Genomic DNA, 22616 nt, shown 5'->3' with positions numbered 1-22616 from the left:
TATTATAAAAAAAAAAAATTAGGGGCCGGGCCGGGGTTTGAAATACCGGCCCCTCTGCGGCTCTGCCCTTAATTTTGTTATAATATTCTTTTTTAAAATTTTTTTGTATTATTTATTTAAAAAATCCAATAAACTCTCCCCATTTGATTTTGGCCGAAGATGCGGCAGATCCATTTATTCTTCTCTGACTCTGTTGCTGCTATGCATTCCTTAAGAAACTTCAATCACTCGATCGAGGTAATGCTTATGCTTTCGGTTTTGTTTCTTCGAATCGATTGTTTGTTATGTGCACTGTTATCGTTAGTTTTAAGGCACGCAACAGGAAGAAATTACGGAGCATTCAACTCAGCCCTTGCCTGACTTATAGATACTACCGTATGTTTAAATGGGTTTCTTCTTCTTCTTCTTTTCTTATCGAAGATTTTCAAAAAAGACCTGCGGTATTTTTTATGATAGAATGAAAATGGTGTTTGGATATGTATTTGTTATGATTATTTGTGAAGGTGAAATACTTCCATGATTTGACTTGCTATTCCAATTTCTTTTACTTGCTTGGATAGGCCAAATTTAAGTGAATTCCAACATCCCTCCAAATGAAACCCATCGATCAAGCACAACCTAAAAGATTTGGTGTTTGGTAATGGCATGTCTGCAAGATGCTGAAATTATATAGGCGCGGGGGGGGGGGGGGGGGGGGTGGTTATGGATCAAGAGCATATCCCAAACGGTTGCTTCAGGAAAGAAATAGGACTGGAGAAACCCAAGAAAGAAGACCAAGTGAGGCAAAAACTCCAATTCAATCTCCACGTCATAATGTTTGTCCACTAACCTAGGATGGATGAATAGCAGTTGATGTTTGTTGCTATCAACGTTTAATATTTTTTGAATTAGAGATGATGATGGTAAAATCTAAAGGAGATAAAGTTCCGTGATTTGAAAGGGAAGGGATTGGGAGGAATTTGAATTCAAATTTAAAAATAGAGCTGATAACTAATAGGCGAAACAAAACTAAATCAAATGTACATTTTGTCGTGGCACTGAACTGGACTATTGCTAATTTTTTTAGATGCTCTTTTTGGCTGTTTACTTGTGTATTTTGCCGAAATTGGTAAAATCATGACCTGATATGGCCTCTTTTCAATTTTGGACATTATTTAATTAATTAACGAGTGGAATGCATATTATTTCCTGGCAATTTCTCCATCTTCATCATGCCACTATAAACCATGTTGATTCTTTGGACGTTCGCTCTTCTGCAGATATCCCAATCAGCATGTCAGATGGACCACAAAAACATTGTCCGCTACTGCATTGCTAGTTGTATTGTCGAGCTTTAAGAATAGAAATTGTAGTCACTGTGACTCAAGGTGGTTGTTATTTGCTCAAGTACTAGCTATGTCAGAAATAAGTTTCTGCTCTCTGATTCTTTTTTCAGCACTGTTTCGCGTCTTTCTGATTTTGTATGGGGAGTGGCAAGATGCTGTTATGGAGGTTAGGTACACGGATATCGACTATTTTGTCTTTTCTGATGCTGCTGCCTTGATGGCATCTGGAAAATCACCTTATAAAAGATCTACTTATCGGTATTCACCCCTAATAGCATTTCTTCTTATGCCTAACTCATTTCTTCATCAATCATGGGGTAAATTCCTTTTCTCGGCCTCAGGTATGTCATGTTTTTTAGTAGAAAATTACCTATTTTTAATGTGACGATTGAACCGGGTCAAAAAACTCGCGAACTAGCTCGATTCGTTTACGACCGTAGAGGGAGTGCAACTCATCATTATCTTGTTGAAACCTAATTTCCAAAACTTAATCATTTGCCAAATAATTTCGAGATATCAGTTACTTCTTTTCTGGCAAATATGAAGGGAAAAGAAAAGTATCCTTTTGGTGAAATAAGTCATTTCAACAATTTCAACCACATATAAGTGTTGGGAAAATAGAATTATGAAAGGCTTCCTTCTATGGTCGGTCTTCTAGGACACATTTTGCAGTCAGAGGAATTCTCTTCCTTCTAGTAAGTGAAGTATATGTTAAGTTGCTAATAGGTTGTGTGCATTGGATAGTTTGTTATGCATCCAATTACAATTCAATTATGAATCGTAACTGAAATTTGCTCAACAGATCTACTTGTGGGATTCTTTATTCACAAAATTTTGAAGTTACGGGGTGTACCTGGCAAACTCTGCACCTACTCTACTCTGGCATGGCTTATTAATCCCTTCACATTCACGATTGGAACCCGGGGCAACTGTGAGCCCATTGTGTGTGCCATGATTCTTTGGATCTTATTATGTCTGATGAATGGTGCAACTTCAATCCCTTGTGATAAATTTTCCTTAACAATTTCTCACTTGTTTTTCTACAGGCCTGCATGTGAAGTTTAATTAACCATATGTTGAAATCTATCCACATTTAGAAACAAATTTAGATGTAAATTGGTTAGTTACTGCTTGATGTTTAGAAAGAATCTTTAAACGAACATCATATACTTAGATCAATGGCCTACATAAACCTACGCATAGGAAAGTTTTTTCATTTTCAAATACTAATTTTGTTAGGTAATATATTGTTTGTATGAGTATTAAATCATTGAAACCATTACACTTGAAAGTGATGCTCTATTTGCGCTCTTTTATTTTTAAGCACATCCTAAAACCTCGCATATAAGCATGCAGCATCTACCATCAGTTATAGAACAAAAAGTAAGTAAAACAAAAGAAATGTAACCAAATGTACTAGAGAAAATACAGAAAAATCAAAGCTCTTTAAATATTTCTGCATCAATATACTCGCAATTTATGATCAAGATTTATAAAATTTCAAATAGCAGTTGACTGGCTGCATAATGTACAAGATATTTCTGTGATGAGACTCATCGACTCGAGGATGTCAAACACAACTTGTACATGTCTAAAAAATAATAATATCTGAGATCTCTCTATTCATTTTCATGTTTGCACTTGGAGTCGAGACCCAAAGTTTTTGTTATTCTTCATCTTATAAATTTCTTCATACGAGCTGCAGCTAAAAAGCTAGTTTAATTGTTTTTGTCATTTGGACAGGTAATCTGTTACAGGCAGCATTTTGGTACGGGCTTGTTGTTCACCTCAGAATATATCCTATAATCTATGCACTTCCCATCATCTTATTTCTGGATCCCCAATATTTCCAACCCGGTAAAAATCCTGCCTTAGTTAACTGGAGTTATAGATATTCAAAATCATCCTATTACTCGAACAACTCAAAAATCACCATCTCGCAGTCTATTTGGTCATTTCTAACAAGCATTATCACTTGGAAGGGAGCCTTATTTGGACTAATTTCTGGATCCACTTTCTTCGTCTTGACTGGCTTATGCTTCCACTTGTATGGATGGGAATTCTTGCATGAGGCGCTTCTATATCATCTCACACGTACAGACCCACGTCACAATTTTTCTCTATACTTCTACCACATATACCTCCACTATGAACACGAGTTCTACATAACCGAAAAGCTCATTGCCTTTCTTCCTCAGTTCACGGTGCAGCTAGTTCTGATATTCAGTTTCGCCCGTGATTTGCCGTTCTGTTTCTTTCTCCAGACGCTTGCCTTTGTAGCATTCAACAAGGTTCGTGACAATATAATATCTCTAATTCTGCAAAAAACCCCACTTTTTATGCATAAGGTATATGAGAGAATCATCATTTGCTTGATCTTTATCCAGGTCATAACTGCACAATACTTTGTTTGGTTCTTTTGTCTACTGCCTCTAATATTGCCATGGAGCAAGATGCAGCTTAAATGGAAAGGTTTGGCTTGCATCTTTTTGTGGATTGGAGCTCAAACTCATTGGCTGCTTTGGGGTTATTTGCTCGAATTTCGAGGTAAGAATGTGTTCGTTCAGCTTTGGGTTGCAAGTTTGGTGTTCTTGGCAGCAAATACTTTTGTACTTGTCACTATTATTGGTAACCATGTGTACTGTCCAGTGTTTGAAATATTAGAGCAGGAAAATTTAAGCAAAATCATGAAAGATGACTAATATGTATTCTTATGAAGATTTTTGGAGCCGGGTAAACTGAACATGGTTGGGTCCAGCCATAGAGCGAGTAGGAGAAAATCAATAGCTTTAGGGTGATTATTATTGTTTTTTGCTCTCGACCGATAGTTACTTTCTGCTGTTCTTTTCAAAGTAATTTCATAATTTGTTCCAATTTTAAATATTTGAATTTCTTAGATGTATTTATGTGGTGAGATTTCTAAAAAAAACTTATGTCAGACATATGTAATCATAAATCATAAAATCAAAGTTTTGTGATATTTTTGCAAATGGTAAAATATGTTTCCAATTTTAAACTATGATAAATTGAAAATTTAGGGGTGGAAAATGATATTTTTTAAAACACAAAAACTCTTGTGAGACGGTTTCACGGATCAATTTTGTTGATCAAATTTCTTATTTGGGTCATCCATAAAAAAATATTAATTTTATGCGAGTATTAGTTGACATGTCTCACAGATAAAAATTCGTGAGACCGTGTCACAAGAAATTTACACTTTTTAAAATAGGATAATAAGGCCAACTATATTATTATCATCATCAAAATGCTAAAGGACAAGATTCAAAACAAAAGTGAGAAAAACGAAAAGAAAGAACATTTGGGAACACAGATGATTTAGCTTTTGCATCTCACGCAACTATGCCACTGACCCTAGCCTATTATATCTCGTCTCGTTATGGAAACTATATCATATGATTAAACTTTAATTATCTTAGTCTCATTCAATGATGCGAATGATTACATTTAGAGCATATAATTTTTCAGATACTTCAAATATTTTTATTTTGATGTTTATTATGTTTTTGTGTGAATAATGTTTAATAATGTTGTCACTAAAGATCAAGCCGTTAATACATTCAAAAACCGTATGTATATAAATATATATACCAATATGTATTTATTTTCCCAAAAAAAAGAGAAAAAATTATAGATATATACATACGTATTTATTTTCCAAAAGTCACCTAAACTAGAGTGCCCATTTATTTCACACAAAAAAGTGCACAGCTAAAAGATAGAATTAATCGATCATGTGAGCATCAGACCTAAAGAAAGGCTGTAATATCTGATGGCTCTCAAGCCCCGATGGGATATTGACCAATAAAATGAAGATACGTATCAGATCAGAATAATTTTTTATAAATCTTTTATTTAATTATCGGTATTTATGATTCATTAATGCTGAGGGTCAGGAAATCATAATTATAAAAATGAGATCTTTTCTGGAGAAATATATGAAATTAAAGTGGGTTTTTTTTTTATGGAATTGGTACTTTCGGTAAGAAAACAAAACATTGTTTATTGTGGAAAATTAAGTGGATGGAGTGGTGGAGTCACTTCCTCTTGGGTATTCTGAGGATATTTAAGAAAAGTATTTCAATATTATGGCTCATAAATTATAAGTGACATATACAAAATCTTAATGTTTTGTTTGGATTGATTAATTAAATGAGTTTGAGATTCAATTCATATCGAGCATGAATTTCAAATAAGTCAAAGATGAATGTCATTTGAAAATTAAATCTCTCAGCTCAAATCGAATTAATCAGTCAAAAAACTACCGGAGAAAACAAGTTATGAATGGAATAAACAATTTAATTTAGGATTCTAATAATTAAAAAAATGTCAAGATCGAGAGAATTCGTTGAATTAATTAAACGGAAATGACAAAAACATTAATTAACCTTGAAGACTCTATTAATTGAATGCTCTGTCATACACAATTTATTAGTTAAAATAATAATTTTTCGATTTATAAATAATCAATCAGTATTTGGAAGCTTCAAATAAAGTTATGTATTTATTTGTTTTGTTCGATGATAATAAGTGATAAAAAATAATTTTTCTTTCATTATTCATAAAAAAAAGTAAAAAAAAAAGTATTTTTCAGTGAAAACATCTTACTTTAGAAAGGACATAATATTTTGGATTGGTCCACCAATGTGGGTGTCGAGTACAGTCCATGCAGTCGAGTCGATGGGATAATGATTTTTATTTAGAAAGTTTATAAACAAATCCAAAATCTGAAAAAATGGTATTGGATTGCATTAATAATTCATAATTAATGGGATTTTTATAATATCCAATACTTTATTATTTGATATTTATTTTTGGTGATTCACCATTCAAGAAAATATATTTATTTAATTTAATATTTTAAATGTATGGCGAACTTTCTTCACGCCACACACCAAAAGAACTATGACTATTTTGTCGGTCATGAAATGCCAGATGGCCACATTAAATTTCCCCATCACCATTAATTACTAATATATTTGATTAATTGTGCTGCGTGAAGTTATAATTAAAATTTAGAACAGATCAAAGAAATGATGTAGTAGATTTTTGTTAATTGTTATCTCCCAGAATATACCTTTTGTTCTTGGATTATTTTTGAACTGATCACTAAGAAAAATATTTAATGATAATGACAAATACATTTATTTGTGGCATAATTTGTGAAGCGATTATTTCAGAGAGGCAACCACTTGGGAACAAGATGATAGTGTATTATCGGGTTTAATTATCGGAAAATTGGCTTTCAGTGTCCAGCCGTCGTTTTTTTTGTGTTTAGTCCTTGGGTACTTTTTTAGTACCACATTTCCACATGAAATATACCACAATTTGTATGACATAATACCACAATTTTGTGGATAGGAAGTGAACCCAAAAAAATGTTTTGATTGGAGATTTTTCACCAACTTCAATTGTTAAATATTATCTTAATATGTGAAAATGAGGATCCTTTGTACGGTGTAACTTGATAAGGTGTCTGGAAGAACAGCGGAGCAAATTCATTGACTGAGTGACACGTGCAAGCGGTGCCTCTCGCCCATTATATCTATCCGTTGGGGCTGTAAGTGAAAAAGACACCTCAACCCCCTCCCAATCAGTTAATTTTCTTACATCCGAAATTGCATAAACAACACACCGCTACATCTGCTGTCAATCTGTTTATTTGTGTATTTATTATGGTGAATTAGCCTTGAATCCTATACTGCTCAATTATTGATTTCATAATTATTGAGATAAGTAGTAATTTATATTCTAAAAGTTGTCAAGATTTAATTTTTAGCCTTGCATAGTGTTAAAGAAACTATTTTTGGATGTGATAATTGTTCACATAAAAAACCCATAAAGACGTACAGTGCTTAAAATGAAAATATCATTTTTATTTATTTAATGTGTGTGTGTGTGTGTGTGTGTGTGAAACGGGTCCTGTTTGATTATTTTATTTATTACAGCTTCTCTTCTGCATGTAAGTTGCTGCTTTACTGAAATTTTCCCATGGTGAAAGGCCTTAAAAGCCGCAATTTTTTTAATAACAAAACTACATCACCGAAGTAATCGTACAAATCAAGTTTTTTATTAAAATGAGGCAGCAGATTCGTTCTCTAAGTCATAGCAACAGAGGAGGAGCCATGGCTGCTGCTCTTGTTCTTCTTCTGCCCCTTTTGTTCCCAAGTCTTTTCACTCCGTTCAGCCATGCCTTGCCTTCTGCTCTGTCGGTGTGTTCTTGATTTCCTCTTTTTTGTCTGCGTTTTCTTGTTTTTCCAGTTACGTTGATTTGTGTGGTGTTTGAAGTTTTTGCTTTTTTGTGTGAAATTTTTGCAATTTTATGTTTCATTTTACCTTATTGAGATATGGGTTTTTGGGTAAAAGCTATGGCAGATTGCTGCACAACAGCACAAGGGGTAGGAGTAAAGGCATCTGGAGTGGAAACAAGTTTTCTTGAAAAAAAAAATTGATCTTGAGAGGGATTCAGGTTCTTGTAATTCTTGGTCAAATTTTACTGGTTGGCCTCTGTCGGTGGTGATTTTTCCTGTTTAAGTTGGCGGAATATCTTGGGAATTATTTGATTTGGGTGAATTTCAGCACGTGGAATGGAAACAAATGTGGATGCTGTGTGTGTAAAAATATATAAATGTACAGTTTCTGGAAAAAGAATTTGGGAGAGAAATCACCTTAATTCCAAATTGGTTAAGTATGGAAGTGCTAGGTTAACTTGATTTGAAACCTGTTAGCTGTATATATGGCTTACTTCAATATAATCTGGTAATTGTCCGAATGTAACAACACGATGTGGAACATGGCTTAAGATCTGGGTAGAGCCTTTAAAATCTAAAGATTTTGAGAACCCCGAGGCTTTAAAATTTTAAGAAATGTCGAGAGAATTTGCATATATGTAAGGAATATGCGTTGTACTGAAAACTCGTTTAAAATATTTGCAAAATGGATGTGGTTAATCGATCCCTCCTTTTGGGAAAATTTGTGCACACTCTTCTTACCCCTTAATTCTTAATTCTGGACGGGGGTACCATTTTCGTCGGCGAGCATGAGTGTCTCAGCTAACGATATAGTGCATGTTTAGTATTGATCTTCTGGTTGAGCTGATTCATATGGTGAATGTTGGCATCAGACAAGCGTGATTGAAAAAGGAATAGAGTGAGATCTGCTTATATCTGTTGGGAAGCGAGTGCCAATATTGGTGTACGAGGATTTGCAATAACTTGTCTCATGTAATAGAGTATGGTCGTGTGTGTGCGAGCAGCAAGACAAAGTTCAGGGCCGTTAAAAATTAATTCAGTACCAAAAACCGCGAACGTAACATGCGACGGTTGTATAAACTGTGAACATCTTCCAAAGTTGGTGCATGACTATGCAATCTTGCCTACACAACTTATCTCTTACGTGTTGAAAATGTCTTCTGAACTACTGTTTTTTGTTATCATATTCAGGAGTGGAATACTCCAAAACCTATGCACTCTCGCTTACTCAAGAGTGCTCTACAGCGTGTAACTGTGAGTATGATTTCACTTATTTGTGATCTGACTTGAAATAAAAAAAAATATTTTGCGGAATTATGTTCTATAATCAGTTCATATTCTTGTTTTATTGTAGTCTGATGAACAACAAGCTGACCTGTGGCTGCCTTTGCCTCGTCCAGAATGGAAAACCTGTGCTCAGCACGGCTTCACCTCCGGTAAGTAAAAACAAATGTGGCTCTGACTTTTTCTTTTTTTTTTCATTCTTTTGGAACTTACAATTAGAAGAGGTGGGTGAAAAATTATATCTTCTCTTAATCAAGTTTCGACTATTTATGCCAAATAATGAAATTTAAATTTGTTAAAGTGTGCATTAAACAGTTCACAATTTGTATCTCGTTACTGATTAGCTATCTGGTTTCAGCAGAATTGCCTAAGAAAACTCAAGGATATATACAGTTATTTCTTGATGGAGGGCTAAACCAGCAGAGAATGGGTGTAAGCACATCTGTTTGTTATATATGATAATTAAGCGTATATAACAATGATTATAATAAGCTTATTCACTAATATGTTTACTTTCGTTTATATAGATCTGTGATGCAGTTGCAGTTGCCAAAATTTTGAATGCTACTCTTATAATTCCTTATCTGGAAGTAAATTCTGTCTGGCAAGATTCAAGGTACTCCTTAGAAGTTTATGCTATACTATGTTTATTTTAAAAGAATATTTTTCTCTTTTATTTTTTTTGTTGGAGGAGTACTTAAAATGAGACCGTCTCCATTTTTCTATTGCAGCACTTTCATGGATATTTTCGACGTGGAACATTTTATTGATACATTGAAAGATGACATATCTATAGTCAGAGAGTTGCCTGATGAATATTTTTGGAGCACAAGGGAGTATTATGCTTCAGCTATTCGAGCTACGAGAGTAAAAACAGCACCTGTACATGCTTCAGCAAATTGGTATCTAGAGAATGTTTTGCCTCTCCTGCAAAGGTTGGTCGATATGATAATTTTTTCTTTGTCTTTTGATAATTTATTGGTCCTGGTCCATTGTTTTTGGCATTGTGATCCTTACTTCATATTCAAATTGGCCTTTTATCTTCCATGTAATTTTAGTGGGCTTATTTTCAAATGTATACCAGAAAAGTTCATTTTGTCCCTGGAAACTAGAGTGAGTCCCAATTTTATACTACATATTCGAATATTGTTTAAGAACGTGTCACTACTTTGGAGTTTATTGAACTAAAGTTTCATGACTATGTTAGATTTACACAGAGGAGACTAATTTACGAGTTTGCTATAAAGTTAACCTTGTCAAGTTCTAAGCTCTGATTTTTGTGGTTCAGTTATGGAATTGCTGCAATTGCGCCATTTTCTCACCGTTTGGATTTTGACAACATGCCTGCTGACATTCAACAACTACGATGCAAAGTCAACTTTCAGGCTTTAGTTTTTGTACCTCACATCAGAGCTCTTGGAGATATGCTTGTTAGTCGCCTCAGATATCCTCCTGGCCCCAGTGAAGTTACTGGCACCAACTACATCAGGGAGTTCAACTATCCCAAGTACAAGCAAGAGGCTGGAAAGTTTGTTGTCCTCCACCTTCGTTTCGACAAGGTATATTTGCTTGTTCTAGTCAATATTTAAAGCACCCAATCCTTATTCTGTGATATGCTACGGGAGTGTCAAATTCGTTTGTTTTCTCAGGATATGGCTGCTCATTCGGCTTGTGATTTTGGTGGAGGTAAGGCTGAAAAATTGGCTCTGGCTAAGTATCGACAAGTTATTTGGCAAGGAAGGGTATTAAATTCTCAGTTCACTGATGAGGAATTAAGGAGTCAAGGCCGGTGCCCGTTGACTCCTGAAGAAATTGGATTGCTTTTGGCAGCCCTTGGATTTGATAACAGCACTCGTTTGTATCTTGCTTCGCACAAGGTTTTCCTGAGTTGTTTTATTTCCACATGTGATTATATATGAATATTCGTAATTGAATCTTTTCTTGAATAAAGGTTTATGGTGGGGAAGCCAGGATCTCGACTTTGCGAAGTTTATTTCCTCTAATGGAAGACAAGAAGAGCCTTGCTTCTTCAGAAGAAAGAGCTCAAATTAAAGGAAAAGCTTCTTTATTGGCAGCAGTTGATTACTATGTCAGTATGCACAGTGATATATTCATTTCCGCTTCTCCAGGAAATATGCACAATGCTATGGTAAGTTCGTTAAGTTATCTATTTTCTTGATTCTTTGTGTGAAACGAAAGAACTTGAACATAAAATGGATCAAATTTGAAGTTTTCATCGTTCCCTGGTAAAATTTGGTTTGTTTTACTTGACGAGGGAAACTTTTATCGTAATGCTCTCGCAATAATTCTTCTGCATTCATTCTCGTTGAATGATTTTCGTATCAAAATTTTAAGTTACATCCAATACCAGGTTGGCCATCGAACTTACCATAATATGAAGACCATAAGGCCAAACATGGCATTGTTAGGGCAGCTTTTCTTGAACAAAAGCTTGACTTGGCCAGAATTCCAGGAGGCTGTCATTGAAGGGCACCGATCCAGGCAAGGGCAACTCAGACTACGCAAATCAGAACAATCTATATACACGTATCCCGCTCCCGACTGTATGTGCAACGCTTGAGTTATCGCGTGTTAGTATATGAGCGTGTGGCAGATATTTATGGCTTGTACTGTTTAAATAAGTTTGGCCATGGAGCTCTGGGAATTCATCAGCATTTCAAATCTTCTACAGCATTTGGTGCTACACAAAATGTTGTTTATTTGCACTGATTGATCCGAGGGCTGTGCGTATTTGTTAAATATATGGGGTCAGTCATTTAACTTGGAGTGATACACACCTATCTTAATAGCTTTTAGGCTATCGTGTAATATGTTATTGGGTTCAATCATTCGTGATTATTTTGTTCATCTTACTATGTTAACATTGAAGGACGGAAGGCATTTCTATTCAATAAACACATTTTATTTGACGCCAGTGTTTTTTTTTTAGTATTTTATAATATAACAATTGAATTAAAGAGAAAGTACATCTCATGTAGCAAAATTTTTACAAAGAATAGTATCACCAGCTGGTACTCTTAGCAGCAGATGTAATGGGTTCCGAGTTCAACGATTTCAAGTGATGGGAGTACGCAATCCTTGTGATTACATAGAAAGACTGACGCCCGCTCAATCTTGATAGAAACCGGTTCCATTTTTTAACCGAACTCATCCAAATGACTTGCATAATCTATGGCATAAGGTCAAATACTCTCTTCGTAAGAATTGTTTCTACAATAAGCAAGAAAAAAATCTCTTTTCAAGTAACATGAATGATCGACTCAACATAAAACTACACCAGGACGCTGAATACAATCTCACGAGTGAACAACCACGTACGATGGCAACGACACAACCATAAGCTTCAAAAACTCAAAACCATCGATGCACAAGTTAAATACCAGGATACCACTAATCTTGCACGTCAAGCTGAAGATCAGTTGATCCTGAGTTTTTTGACTGCTTAATATCATCACTCTCCTTGTCAGTGACTGCAGGACCATTACCAGTTCGAAGTCACATGATCCGGATTTTGTTGAGGAACCACGTCTTCTTCAATGGGGAGGGTTCGTTTTGACCCCTCTAAAACAACACCAAGAACTATATTCTCTTCTATAGAAGGTTTGCTAGTAGGTGGTTGTGTAACTTGTTGTCTAGTGTCTTGTTTTAATTGTGAAGCAGATGATACACCATCAAGTCTTTTACCTCCTAATGTCCTTTGCGTGGAAGCTGAGGTATCATCTTGGCCAACTCTTGGAGGATGCTTGTTGTTAGGTGTGTCCTGAGTCAAACCTCGTGAACTGCTGCCATTAGAACTCGACACTTCTGCAGCCTTGGTACCAGTCTTGGGGGTAGACTTTGAAGCAGTCGTAATATCGAGCTTTGGATCAGAGAGAGATTTTTCTAAAACCCTGGAATTCTCCTTGGCATCTGCTTTTGCCATTTGTCCAACCTTGATGGCAGGTTTCACATCCTCTTTCAGAGACTCGTTTTCCTTGGAGTCCGGTAACATGGTTTCTCGTGACTTAGAATCTGCTATCAAAGTAGATTCCCCTTGAGCATCCGTCTTACTATCAGGTGTGGACCTTCCTGTATCCTTGTTGTCTTCCTCCCCATTTATCCTTACCGTTCGAGCTTGAGGAGGTTTGATCTTATCTTCCCCATTGATTTTGTAGGAGGGTTCAGTCAAAAGCAATGGGCGGGCTGGAGCTCCCTGGTTAAATATAGAATCAGCATGTGGTACATTATCCAAGTCTGCATCAGTGTATACTTTCTGAACTGTGCGGATGGGAGTGGCTAGACGAGCTCGATGGTGCCTTATGACTCTGAGAAGATCTAGAAAAATAGCTTCCTATTTCCCGGAACAAAAGGAAAAAACAAGATCGATTTAGACAAGTTTCCAGATATATATAATTTACCTATAAACCATATCGGGGGAGTAAAATCGCAAATATATGTTCTCACCTTGACGCACAGATATTCTTCAAAATGGGTAGTCTTCACAAAGCAGGACACCAAGATCTGTAACATTTCTGACCACATTAGACTGAAGCATTTAAGGAAAACTGCACATTATCACAAAATAGTAAGATACATATAAACTAATAATCCCACGGAATTCATTTTTATGATATATATTGCAAAATAAAAAACCAGTACCAAGTTTTCCACAGAATTATTCAGCAAAATAATAACAATGTTGAAACAGTGAATATTTCAATCATGGGAGCTTAGAATAACCATTATGACCAAGTAACAGATTTGGTGAGATATAAAAGTTCAATCAGATAGAGCATGAGAGTGTGGCAACAGGCAACGAAAGATTGAAGCGTCCTTAACATGAAAATGGAGTTTATTTTCTTTCTTTATTGTCTTAGTTTTCAGTTGTTTTACCAAGATTTTCTTCAAGGAGAAATTCTTTTGCAATGATATCATAAAAGTAGTACAACTTGATAAATAAATAGAACCCGATAGGAGCACCAAACCACTTAAAGTATATTCAAAATCTACAACTCACCATTAAGGCCTGATTTTCAGGATTAACATTGTCCAAGAATACTCTTCTGTGCAACTTTTGCTGTTCGACTTGAGGATTCTTTGCGAGGACCTTGCGCATGTCAGCTACAATGTTCTATATATAAGAGGCATAAACAATTTGTTATATATCAAGTTGAAGACAACTGACTCAAATTTTCCAGACACATTCTAGAATTATTACCATCGAGAATACAAAGATTCTTACGTTAATTTTGTGGACATCTAAATGACTGATGGCCAGGTGGTTTTTAAAACGCCAATGAGTTTTTTGGCTGAAGTTTCTTACAACATTGACAGTAAACTTGTGGTTTGGAATGTGAATAGCCTCACGGTCTTCGCCTCTCACAATCGTTGGTGACCACCAACCCACATGCTGTAAAGTGAAAATGCAAAAATATCGACAATGAAAATAGTATATGTGAGGGATTACACTTGAGGACACTACGTAGGCAAGAAAAATAGAGAAATTTTCAAAATTATGAAAGGAAATATTGCTCACGTTCTTTCAACGGCATAGTATAAATATTGTACATTGACATAAATGATGACGATAATTCGACAGAATCGACACACAAATATATTACTTTCAGAGCCAATACGTTTCTAATATTTGCAATATCCACATTCATCATTGGGTGGAATAGAGACCAACTAAGGAATAGAGACCAACTAACCTCAACTGTCCCAGAAACTTCATATCCTTCAATCTTAGTTTTAATCCATTCATTCACAACAAATGGCCGGGTTGCATGAATCATTGCACTTGATAGGAAATTCGTGAATATCTGTACATCGAAATAAAAAAGAAGGATAATAGAAATAGTATTCTTCAATTAGCAACTAAATATTTCCGATATACGCATTGGCAACATGAAAATGAAACCATAAATCTAAAATGTATACACACCTCACGTCCAGCCAGCGTCAGCAAAACTGTCCCAAGCCCTCCAGCAGTGAGCCATTTTTGGGTTGAGAAACCTAACAACTCCATGAACAATGATACAGCTGCAACCCACACCGCTGTGTACACAGCTTTGCCAGCAAATTGGAAGCCCATCTGTCAAAGAGCAACCGATTTATTAAAGAGATTTTTTATTAGAATGAAATTAATGATAATAAAAAACACAATTAGCAGTGAAGCACATGAAACATAAATAACACAATGCTCTAGATTTTATGAGAAACTGTCAGCTATTGAACAATGAGTTAACAAAATTTCTTTTTATATAATAATATCTTTGTCTAGCTGCAAGCAAAAATCAACTCGATGCTTCAATATCACATTTCTTCAGAGACTTATTATTCCTCTTTCCATATCACTCATCAGGAGTATTAGATAGTTCAACACTCCAGAAACCTTTCTTAGCTGCTGATACTCTAAGATATCAACGGTATGACTTAATTATCACTGTAAAAGCATGCAACAAAAATACAAAAGTTTTAACACGTTCAACTTTAAGATAGCATGAGAAACATCGAACCGATTCAAGAACTCAAAAAGAAGGAACTAATGGCACGCTATCGTAACGACATGACAACATTGGATTTACTTTGCTATTTCATTGAACTTTTTACGTCATACTTAAGCAATAATGACAAACTACGAGATCATATAGTGGTGACTCTAGTGAAAAAATTTGGAGGGCAAGCAAAACTTTAGGTTGTACTTGGATTACGTCATTTAAAATCTATGATATCAAATTTATTTTCATTGTTAAATAAGTTAAAAGAAGAGGAAATTCAAATACATCTACTTATTTACACTAATAATATTAATTACAATGGATTTCAAATGAATCTAATATTATAAGGATTTGATATCTATTGTAATTAGTATAATAATATTGTAAATAAGTAATATCATAAATAAGTAGGGATATGAACTTGAATTTTTGTGTGTAAGTTATTCAATCAATGAAAAAATAAAATGCATTTAAATCCATGGATTTCAAGTCTTTCCATCCAAATACAATCTTAGATTTTGGCGCTGAAATTTAAAATACTACGAGGTAACAATGTTTCATTCGTAAAAATGGAACGCAAAATCCCTGGACAAGTAGCTAATAGTAGGAACATACATTTCTAGTATCAACTGCATCATTTGTCTCCATGAATTTTTGCGCTTGCTGAATTACGCTGCATAAAAAACAAAAATCTCTTAGCCATAAGTGATTCGAATGTAGAACCTACCCACCGATCCTGGTAAACCAACTGGCACTACTGCTCATCTAATTAGTTGGCTACAAAAAGTCAAATATACATAAAACAAAAAAACTTTTTACATATGAACAAATTGATGATGCATAAGATATGAGAAGCAAAATTGTGGCACAGAAATCAACATTCGAAATAGAGCAAAGCACTGATAGTTTCCATCAATAACGAATGGAGAAACAAATATGTCAAGCCTAAAAATACATATAAACGGCTTCAATAGAACTCTGAGCAACCAAAAAGTGCAGAAACAATCAGTCATGGTGCACTTGGTTGTCCAAATCCTGATTTGACTGACAACGGTTGCTAAAGGGTAAAAATAGTAGGTGCAAAGAAACTGTTAGACATTACTCTTAAACCAACAAGCAGGAATTCACCTTGAAAAGCAGTAGGCAAATGTTAGCACTGTTGATAATGATCTGATAAAATTTAGAAGCCGTTGCTTCACAACTTGACCAGCTTCTGTGGGAAGAACCATTGCATCCAAAGTTCTGTAAGATATTCACTTTCATTAAATATATCAATGGTATCTAAATATTGGCTTTATTTTTTTCCCAAGAGAATAGCTAACCTGCATATTAAGATGGCTCCTACCCATAAAAGCAAAGGTTGAATATACGAGGTTGTAAAATGGTATGTGCTACTTTTTTTCCATCTACTGTCACTTTTCTGCAGGGGACATGTGATGTAAATATTCAAATTATAAATGAAAGAAAAGCACAACTTCAATAGCACTATATTCAACAAACGAGGCAACCAAAAAAATCAGGAACTTAAAGTGTGGAAAACTAACTATGCAAAAAATACATACATTGAAAAATATGTTCCTACTTATACGCACAACTGGCCGAAGTCCCCAGATTGTGAAAATAACAACACCAACTGCTGAAGCCAATTTGATCATGACAGAACTTCCATGCCAGCTGTTAAATGACCTAGAAAACCAATAGAACCAGTTAACAAATGCTCCTTGAAATAAATATTAAGAAATAACATCGATACAAACATGAAAATAAAACTTTACTATATAACTGCAATTGCAACACCCAATTTAATAAAAAGTATTCATGTGATTCCTGTACATATTTTTGAAACCTATTTTATGATTCTATGTCAAATATGATTATATCTGAATACATAAACAACACCCAACATTTCATGTCATCCCTGAAATCTTCTGGTTGTCGATTCACACTGCAAATTGGAAACGAATTCCTCCAGGTTGCAATTTGAAGTGTTTCAGGAAAGGAAGGACTGCAGCTTGATTTGTTTCTTGCAATATTGTTTATATTCTTTTAACTAGTCAAGTTACGAGCTTTTGCATTAGAGGGAAATGGGTGACTACCGTGCTAAATTTAAAGCTGTGCTCTTCACAAAGGTGGTGTCCAAAGATGGGCCTGGATTTAGAGAACATATGCACTTGAGCGTACTATATTTACATGGGAAGCTGTAAACCCGTTTAAGAACTCTCTTGGAAATCTTTGGGCTCCAAGGATGATGTCTCTGAAACGTATTAAGAAACAAAGTCAAGTTCCACCAAGAACAATAATTGAACATTTCCTTTGCGGATAACAATGTAAAAAAATAATCATAAATACTTATTCAACGGCTTTTTCAAGGAAGCAGCATGTTATTAGAGTTTATGAACAAACTTCAGAAATGCCTCTCTTTTTCATTTAGAAGAATCCAGGCAAGGAAAGGTCAATTTCACATAATTCACAAAGAAAATCAAAATTTTCCGTATAAAATAAATGTATTGTGCTATTCTACATCAATTTACCAAAAGAAAACGGGGAAAACAAATTTTCCATTTAGGCAAAAGTATCTGAACTAAGTAAACGGCAAAGAAAAGGAGGCACAACCAGTGAAACCGACGACAGGTTAGATCCCAACGAGCACAATTGGCCTGTTGTTCTCGAATTCCGCTGCTTGAAAAGCGATTGATCACAGAAAATGAATCAGAGTAAATCCGAATCAAATGAAACCCTAAATAGATTGAAACAAATTAGTGCTAAATTTTACCAGTAATCGTTTGCCCGCACCATGATTTCCCGAAATTCCATATTCAGGGAACAATTGAATCAAACCAACAACAGCCATTTTTTAACGATCACGAAAAACTACGTTCTTTACTCTGCATATATATGGGTTTTTTTTTAGCTGTAATTTTTGTTTCTCGACTTTGTTTATATATATTTCAGCGTCACATTTCGCGGCAGCGGCGGCTTCTTCCGTCGTGTATACATAACGTAATGCCCCTACCAACTCTAATTTGTGGCTTATAAGCTCACGCTTTAATCAACTATTAAATTGCTAATTGCGTCAACTCTTGTAAAAACGTAATGTCTATAACGCGTGAAACAAGTCGAGCTAGTTTCAAAATTTTCAAGTTTAAGGGAAATTAATATAAATTTAAGTTTTAATAACAGGAAGATGTGAAAAATACCCAATCAAATATTTCTTTGGGTTCACTTTCTACCCACAAAATTGTGGTACTATGTCATACAAAATGTGGTACACTTCATGTGAAAATGTGGTACACTTCATGTGGAAATGTGGTACTAAAAAAATACTCAGGGACTGAACACAAAAAAAATCGACGGGTGGGGACTGAAAGCCAATTTCCCGTTTTAATAATTTATAAATCATACATTTAAAAATAAATCAAAATGTCTGATTTTTAAAAATATAAAATCTAAAATGCTATAAATTTAAATATCTTCCAAAGTGAAAAATTCAATTTTGACTAGCCAACGAGTTAAAAAAAAAAAAGCCTAAATAAATAAATAAAAGAAAGAAAATACAAGTGTTAATTGTTAAAAGCTCTCAAGGGTGATCGTTCAACACATTCAGCTTTCTTCATCGAAAAGGAAGAGAAGAAACAATTAATATCTATGTTCTCTTTTGAATCGTCTTCTTCATCATCACCATTTAATCTCGTTTCCGGAATTTCTATGTCCATACTTTGAACCATCGTTCTCAGATTTTCCATTAATTGGTTATCTTCCGAAGTTTGATTCTTGATTCTATCAAGAAAACATCCCATCGCATCCACCAAATCTTTGTTCTCTGATGATGCTGCTGCAGCAAGCTGGATTTCTTGTATTTTCTTTTCGATGTCGATCAAACCATTTTCAAGTTCCATGATCATCAGATTCTTCTCTTGAATCTCCATCTCCTTCAGAACGTCAGCTGTCTTGATCTTTTCCCACGATTCGTGGAAAATGTTCATCTCTTCTTGCATATGTGATAGCATTGATGAAAAAGACGCGGTTGAGCTTTCAAACTCATGTTCCAATGATGCAACAAGCTGCTGCAGATTGTATATTCTCTCCTCTCTCTCTTCTACAAGCTGGTGAAGCGTTTGTTTTTCGTGCTCGTGGGTTTTTTCTGCATCAACTTGAGCAAGAACAGCTCCTTCGAATTCTTTTTTGACCCACTCTTGCTCCACATTGTGCCGTTCTTTCTGATACATCTCCACATTCTGAAATGAACTATCTGCTATTTCTTCAACCTTTGTGCTCTCAGCGAGTCGTTTCTGAAGATGGTCAATTTCTTTGTCCTTCTCAGCAAGTAGATTGCTTTCTTTTTCTTGTTTAAGTTTAACCTCTACCTCAGTATGTGCGAGCAGAGAAGCTTCCATTTCTCTACGTAGTTTATAGTTTTCTTTGTGGTTTGCTTCCAACTGCTCAGCAATCGATCTCCATATCTTCATTTCAAATTCGAGTTTATTTGCTTCAAAAAGCTTATCATTCAGCTCTTCATTTGTCCTATCCAGAGCATCACGAATCTCGGCCAAGTCACCTTGTAATTGCAACACTTTTTCCTCTGAATTTAGTTGACAAATTGATGATTCTTTGAGGGTTTTTTCGAGCTTATCGATCTCATTCTGCAGAGGAACTTGCAGACCTTCAAGAATTTGAACCCTTTCTGAAAAAACTGCCACCTTCTCACGTTCCTCCTCAAGTTTGCTACAAACCAGCTTAAGAGCAGCCTCCTTTGCTTCCAATTTTTCGACCAGACCACATATGTTATCCTCGATGCAGTTGTTTCTATGATCAGCAGAAGCTTGAATATCAGAAAGCCTGAGTCGGGCCTCAAAAAATTCTGATCTCAAAACCAATAGCATCAGAGAAGTCTCCTGATTCATCAACTCCAAGTTTAGAATCAAAGAATCACAAGCTTCAAGTTCCATTTTAACCTCATTCAATGCCACGTCCTTGTCTTTCAACTCCGATTTACAGAGCATTAATTGTGCCGTTAACTTCTCCATTTCGATAAGCCACTCAGATTCTTTGGCTTTAAGATTTTCTGAACACTCCTTGTGAACCTGTTCCAAGGATCTGAGCTTGTTTCGAAGCTTAGAAGAGGAAGAAAATCTTCCCGCCTCACGAATTTGATCTTCTCGGATTTCTTTAAGGCAAACCATCAACTCTTGCTTCTCTTGCTCCACTTTTTTGAGCTGGTACTCCATCTCTTTGTAAAGCACCTCCTTTGTTCTCAACGTGCTCCTCATATTTGCTATCTCTTGGGCGGTTTGATTAGTCAAATGCTCGAGTTCTGACTTGGCTTCCTTGTATTCACAGCAAACATTGTCAAAACTTGTCCTGGATTCTAAGAGTTGAATCTCCAAAAGCTTTCTCTTACTTTCTGCATGAGCTAGAGCCTGGTTACACATCTCAAGTCGGTTCTGAAAATCTTTAGAAATTCTAATTTCAGAGTCCAAGTTTAATTGTAATGAAGAGATGTCACCAAGAAGTGCAGCTTTATCCTTTTCCCACTCCTTTTCTCTCATTCTAAACTCGTTACGAAGCTTCTGATGAGCTTCTTCTAAATGACCAAATTGCTCTTTCTTCCATTTTAGCTGATCTTCGAACTTCCTATTTTTCTCCTCCAAATCAAAAAACTCATCTTTAAACTCTTTGACTTTATCCCCTGATACTGAACACTTCTGTGAACAGGCAAGAATGCTCCTAATACCTTTGATTTCATCTTCTAGCGAACAAATTTGCCGTTCTTGATCCATATTTTTGGAATTTGCATCATCTAAAGCCAATCCCAGTAAGTTGTTCTCTTGTTCACACTCCTTTACTCGATCGGCCAATCCTGAACACTTCTTTTGTGAACCATCTAGGACGCTCTTTACCCTTTCAATCTCTTCTTTAAGCGAACAAATTTGTCGTTCTTGCTCCATATTCTTGGCATTTGCAACGTCCAGAGCCAATCCCAGCATCTCATTCTCGTGTTCACGCTTCTGAACATTCCCCTTAAGATCAACGCGGAGTTTATCGTGCAAAGAAGTAAGATTCCTGAGAATTGACTCTTTCTCTATCAACTGAGACCCAAGCTCTTCATTTTTCTGCTTTGCAGTAAAAATTTCTTCTTCCTTTTCACTTAACTCTCGAGCTAGTTGATCCAACTTGGAACTTGCATCCTTAGCCTTGCTTATCTGGTCAATGTGGACTATTTTCAAACTGTCAGCTACTTCTACTTTAACGCGGTATTGTTCCCTAAGCCTTTCAATCTCAGCTTTAGCCTCATCTAGCTCTTTACAAACCTCCTCCATTCTCTTTACTTCTGCCAACGATGCCTATGAACATAATTACAGAAGGGTAAAATCTTGATTTTGAAAAAAAAATCTATAAGAAAAATTGAGTTGCACAGCCGCAAGAATCGATCAAATTATACACTTTTGAGAAATCTAAAATATCTTTGCGCTTCACAATTGCACATTCCAAGTTACCTTCATATATATGTTGCTGATAACATTTAAGAGTGTTCAAGAATAAGCACACCACAATGTTTTGTTATGTGTGAGTAAATGAGAGAACTACTGAGAAAAATTCAAATAAACCAAGAAACGGCAAATTTACACTGCTACACACCCAAAATAATGTGAAGAAACACTAGAAATTGAGAAAACAATTCCAGAAAAACTAAAAGAACGAGATTAAACTAACAAGCAGCAAATGTAAAAACGTTTTTTAAGCACATTGCAGAATGCGAATTCATCGAAGAATTTACCTGTTATTGGACAAAATGAACACTCTGTTGTAGGACAAAATCAACAATCGGGGTCGCATTAGATGTTAGAACTGTAATTAATGATGCTTCTGTGATGATGAACAAGAAATGGACGAGGTTGTTGCGGAAAATAGCCGTTGGGATTTGAATTTCCTTGGTGGAGAGAGAGGCCGTTGGTCGTTTTGATGCCGTTGCATTGCTATCTGATCTTGAGGATTTTTATTTTTATATTGATACTACTAGCCGTTGTGATGAGGCCTAAGCCCAAGTTTCAATGACACTCTTGATTGGGCTTCATTTTGAGGCCTAATCAATTGAAAATTTTGGGTCGAATAAAATTGAACAACGGCGACCTCTAAGCAAAGCGATAAGTTATTGTAATTTTTTTAGAGCTCTCAAACATTACCTAAATCGTGTAACAAATTTGGATAGAATAGCTTAATCCAGCATCTGGGTTGGATTT

General features: G+C 35.5%; 3 protein-coding genes and 1 pseudogene across 7 annotated transcripts; 2 read left to right on the top strand and 2 right to left on the bottom strand.

Annotated features, from left to right (window-relative positions):
• The first annotated feature begins 66 nt into the window (after positions 1-66).
• Positions 67-4223, top strand: LOC140970979 (GPI mannosyltransferase 1). 4 transcript variants are annotated; one of them, XM_073433002.1, is made up of 6 exons: positions 67-237; positions 1260-1298; positions 1344-1666; positions 2128-2310; positions 3069-3616; positions 3713-4223. In XM_073433002.1, the coding sequence occupies exons 3-6, from the start codon at positions 1396-1398 to the stop codon at positions 4025-4027; spliced, it is 1317 nt and encodes a 438-aa protein (XP_073289103.1). In that variant the 5' UTR covers positions 67-237; positions 1260-1298; positions 1344-1395; the 3' UTR covers positions 4028-4223. The 4 variants fall into 4 exon arrangements, with proteins under 4 accessions (XP_073289103.1, XP_073289101.1, XP_073289104.1 ...); XM_073433000.1 differs by having other exon boundaries at positions 1260-1666; XM_073433001.1 differs by lacking the exon at positions 67-237 and adding an exon at positions 758-777 and having other exon boundaries at positions 1260-1666.
• Positions 4224-7248: 3025 nt separating this feature from the next.
• LOC140970978 (O-fucosyltransferase 39-like) lies at positions 7249-11808 on the top strand. Of its 2 annotated transcripts, none has more exons than XM_073432999.1 (10): positions 7249-7555; positions 8786-8848; positions 8949-9030; positions 9240-9310; positions 9406-9494; positions 9610-9813; positions 10167-10437; positions 10528-10755; positions 10830-11027; positions 11250-11808. In XM_073432999.1, exons 1-10 carry the CDS (start codon positions 7421-7423, stop codon positions 11457-11459), a joined length of 1551 nt encoding a protein of 516 aa, XP_073289100.1. In that variant the 5' UTR covers positions 7249-7420; the 3' UTR covers positions 11460-11808. The 2 variants fall into 2 exon arrangements, with proteins under 2 accessions (XP_073289100.1, XP_073289099.1); XM_073432998.1 differs by having other exon boundaries at positions 7251-7555; positions 9237-9310.
• Positions 11809-12053: 245 nt separating this feature from the next.
• Positions 12054-18349, bottom strand: LOC140970977 (mechanosensitive ion channel protein 2, chloroplastic-like; annotated as a pseudogene).
• Positions 18350-18847: 498 nt separating this feature from the next.
• Positions 18848-22334, bottom strand: LOC140970976 (uncharacterized protein At4g38062-like). Its single transcript, XM_073432997.1, has 2 exons — positions 22154-22334; positions 18848-21719 (listed from the first exon to the last, which is right to left on the bottom strand). Exon 2 carries the CDS (start codon positions 21693-21695, stop codon positions 18939-18941), a length of 2757 nt encoding a protein of 918 aa, XP_073289098.1. The 5' UTR covers positions 21696-21719; positions 22154-22334; the 3' UTR covers positions 18848-18938.
• Positions 22335-22616: the final 282 nt, after the last annotated feature.

This window comes from Primulina huaijiensis, chromosome 2 (assembly GCF_012295235.1).
Source record: "Primulina huaijiensis isolate GDHJ02 chromosome 2, ASM1229523v2, whole genome shotgun sequence".
NCBI lineage: Eukaryota > Viridiplantae > Streptophyta > Magnoliopsida > Lamiales > Gesneriaceae > Primulina > Primulina huaijiensis.
This window is presented reverse-complemented; position numbering and strand designations above follow the sequence as displayed.

What these genes read in the sequence shown, in the direction of transcription:
- LOC140970978 (XM_073432998.1), top strand. Translation starts at nt 7,421, where the DNA reads ATGAGGCAGCAGATTCGTTCTCTAAGTCATAGCAACAGAGGAGGAGCC. An exon ending in GTTTTGCCTCTCCTGCAAAG is followed by an intron (nt 9,814 to 10,166) that starts GTTGGTCGATAT and finishes TTTGTGGTTCAG; the next exon opens with TTATGGAATTGCTGCAATTG. An exon ending in GAAATATGCACAATGCTATG is followed by an intron (nt 11,028 to 11,249) that starts GTAAGTTCGTTA and finishes ATCCAATACCAG; the next exon opens with GTTGGCCATCGAACTTACCA.
- LOC140970976 (XM_073432997.1), bottom strand. Translation starts at nt 21,695, where the DNA reads ATGGAGGAGGTTTGTAAAGAGCTAGATGAGGCTAAAGCTGAGATTGAA.
- LOC140970979 (XM_073433002.1), top strand. Translation starts at nt 1,396, where the DNA reads ATGTCAGAAATAAGTTTCTGCTCTCTGATTCTTTTTTCAGCACTGTTT. An exon ending in ATTCCTTTTCTCGGCCTCAG is followed by an intron (nt 1,667 to 2,127) that starts GTATGTCATGTT and finishes TTTGCTCAACAG; the next exon opens with ATCTACTTGTGGGATTCTTT. An exon ending in CCTTTGTAGCATTCAACAAG is followed by an intron (nt 3,617 to 3,712) that starts GTTCGTGACAAT and finishes ATCTTTATCCAG; the next exon opens with GTCATAACTGCACAATACTT.